General features: G+C 61.0%; 2 protein-coding genes across 2 annotated transcripts; both read left to right on the top strand.

The window, feature by feature from the left end:
* Positions 1–78: 78 nt before the first annotated feature.
* Positions 79–486, top strand: EMIHUDRAFT_374217 (hypothetical protein; the record flags this gene model as incomplete). The annotated part of the gene is made up of 2 exons (XM_005766366.1): positions 79–252; positions 297–486. Coding segments are annotated over 2 exons (364 nt in total), but the record flags the coding sequence as incomplete, so codon positions are not given.
* An 805-nt stretch (positions 487–1,291) lies between these two features.
* Positions 1,292–1,598, top strand: EMIHUDRAFT_256677 (hypothetical protein; the record flags this gene model as incomplete). The annotated part of the gene is made up of 1 exon (XM_005766365.1): positions 1,292–1,598. A coding segment is annotated over one exon (307 nt), but the record flags the coding sequence as incomplete, so codon positions are not given.
* Between the last annotated feature and the right edge of the window lie 21 nt (positions 1,599–1,619).

The following is a 1,619-nucleotide window of genomic DNA, read 5'->3' as shown; positions in this document are numbered from 1 at the left end:
GGGGGAGAAGAAAGGATCCTCAGTTGGTCGGCCGCCATTCGGGCCTCCCGGCCTGCTGCGGCGGCGCGGCCGGTCGAGGCCGGGCTCGGCCCGGCCCGCGACGGCTGGCCGCCGACGAGTGCGCTCGCGCTGCTCGTCAAAATGGCGGCGGTGGCGATTGCGGCGACGGTCGTTCAGTCGTACAGAGCTCAGGCGTCGGTCGTCTGTCGTCTGTTGTCGCATTCGCACACGCGCGCGCGCCGCGCGACCCGCGTCGCTCCGCGAGGGCATGAGCCTTCCGCGATTCGATCCCGCAGCCAAAAGCTGCTCGCTCGCGGCCGACTCTACCATCGCGGCCGCAGCTGTTGAGCTCTTCAGAAGACTGGTGCCTCATATGCTGCCTCCCTGCGGATGCTGCCGGCGAGCCTGGCGGTCCGCTGTACTACAAGGAAGTGCTGACTCGATTCTACCTCGAATTCTTCTACCCCCACGACTCGGAACGCGAATGTGACAGGACCATCGGGTCCTTCAGCCACCAAAGTGAGATCACCCGAGAGCAGATGAGCCTGCCTCTGGCCTCGCCTCCCTCTCCTTCACCCTTCAGGCATTCGTGGCATCCTATGGGTCGTCCAGAGTATCGACCTCTGGCGAGTCAGCCAGCCCCACTTTGAGGGCGCCATGAAGTACAGCGATCGCCACCTCGCTGGCCTCTCCGCAGGCCCCCCCGACCGCGTCGAACTCATCGGCGCGGGCTCTCTCGGCTACGGGACCGGCCCCAGCTTCGGCTGAGGGCTGACAAGCTGCCGAGCCCAAATCACTGTGAGAGGCGTGATTTCTTGTTGGTTTTCTTACATCTCTCTCTCCCCAATCATCTGAGGGGCTTCTACGCGAGCGGCCGTAAGCCGCGAGGAAATTCTTTCCCGACGGGGACGCCACCACCCTCGCCCAGGGATCTACAATGCTGTTTTATGGTCCGACAGTTTCTCTACCGGCCTCGATAGACTAAAAAGAAAGAAAGAAAGAAAACAGACACGCCAAACGAGGGATGGGACGAGGACAGGGTCCCCACCTGCACGAGCAGGATTTGGAAGGGCGATCAGGGGGACAGGTGGGGCTCTCCTGCTCCTGACAAGGGACACGACAGGCTCGCAGCGCGGTGCACGGTGGACTCCCACATCCACTGGCGGTCTCATCTCAGTCTAGTGACCTGCCTCCAGCTGTGAGACGACTTCTGTTTATTTATTTGCTTTCATTTCTTTTTTTGAAAGGCCTAAAAGCGACCCAGCTGAAGCAAGCCGCCGGCCGAGAGGTGATGCCGAAGCAGCTCGACTGGCAGGACACAAACCTGGCCAACTTTGGCTCAGAGATCGAGAGGAAGTGCAAGGCGGCCGCAGCCGACGGTGAGCCGCAATGGATCGACGTTGGGAAAAGCGCGGGAATACAAGTCTGGCGCATGGAGCAGTTCAAGGTTGTGCCGTGGCCCAAGTACAAGTACGGTCGCTTTCACCGCGGTGACTCGTATATTGTGCTGCGCACATACCTCAAGGACCCAGCCTCGATGAAGCTTGACCATGACGTGCACTTTTGGATCGGCAGCGAATCGACCCAAGACGAATACGGTACGGCGGCCTACAAGACGT

The sequence above is a fragment of the Emiliania huxleyi genome (genome assembly GCF_000372725.1).
Source record: "Emiliania huxleyi CCMP1516 unplaced genomic scaffold EMIHUscaffold_5122, whole genome shotgun sequence".
Classification (NCBI taxonomy): domain Eukaryota; phylum Haptophyta; order Isochrysidales; family Noelaerhabdaceae; genus Emiliania; species Emiliania huxleyi.
This window is presented reverse-complemented; position numbering and strand designations above follow the sequence as displayed.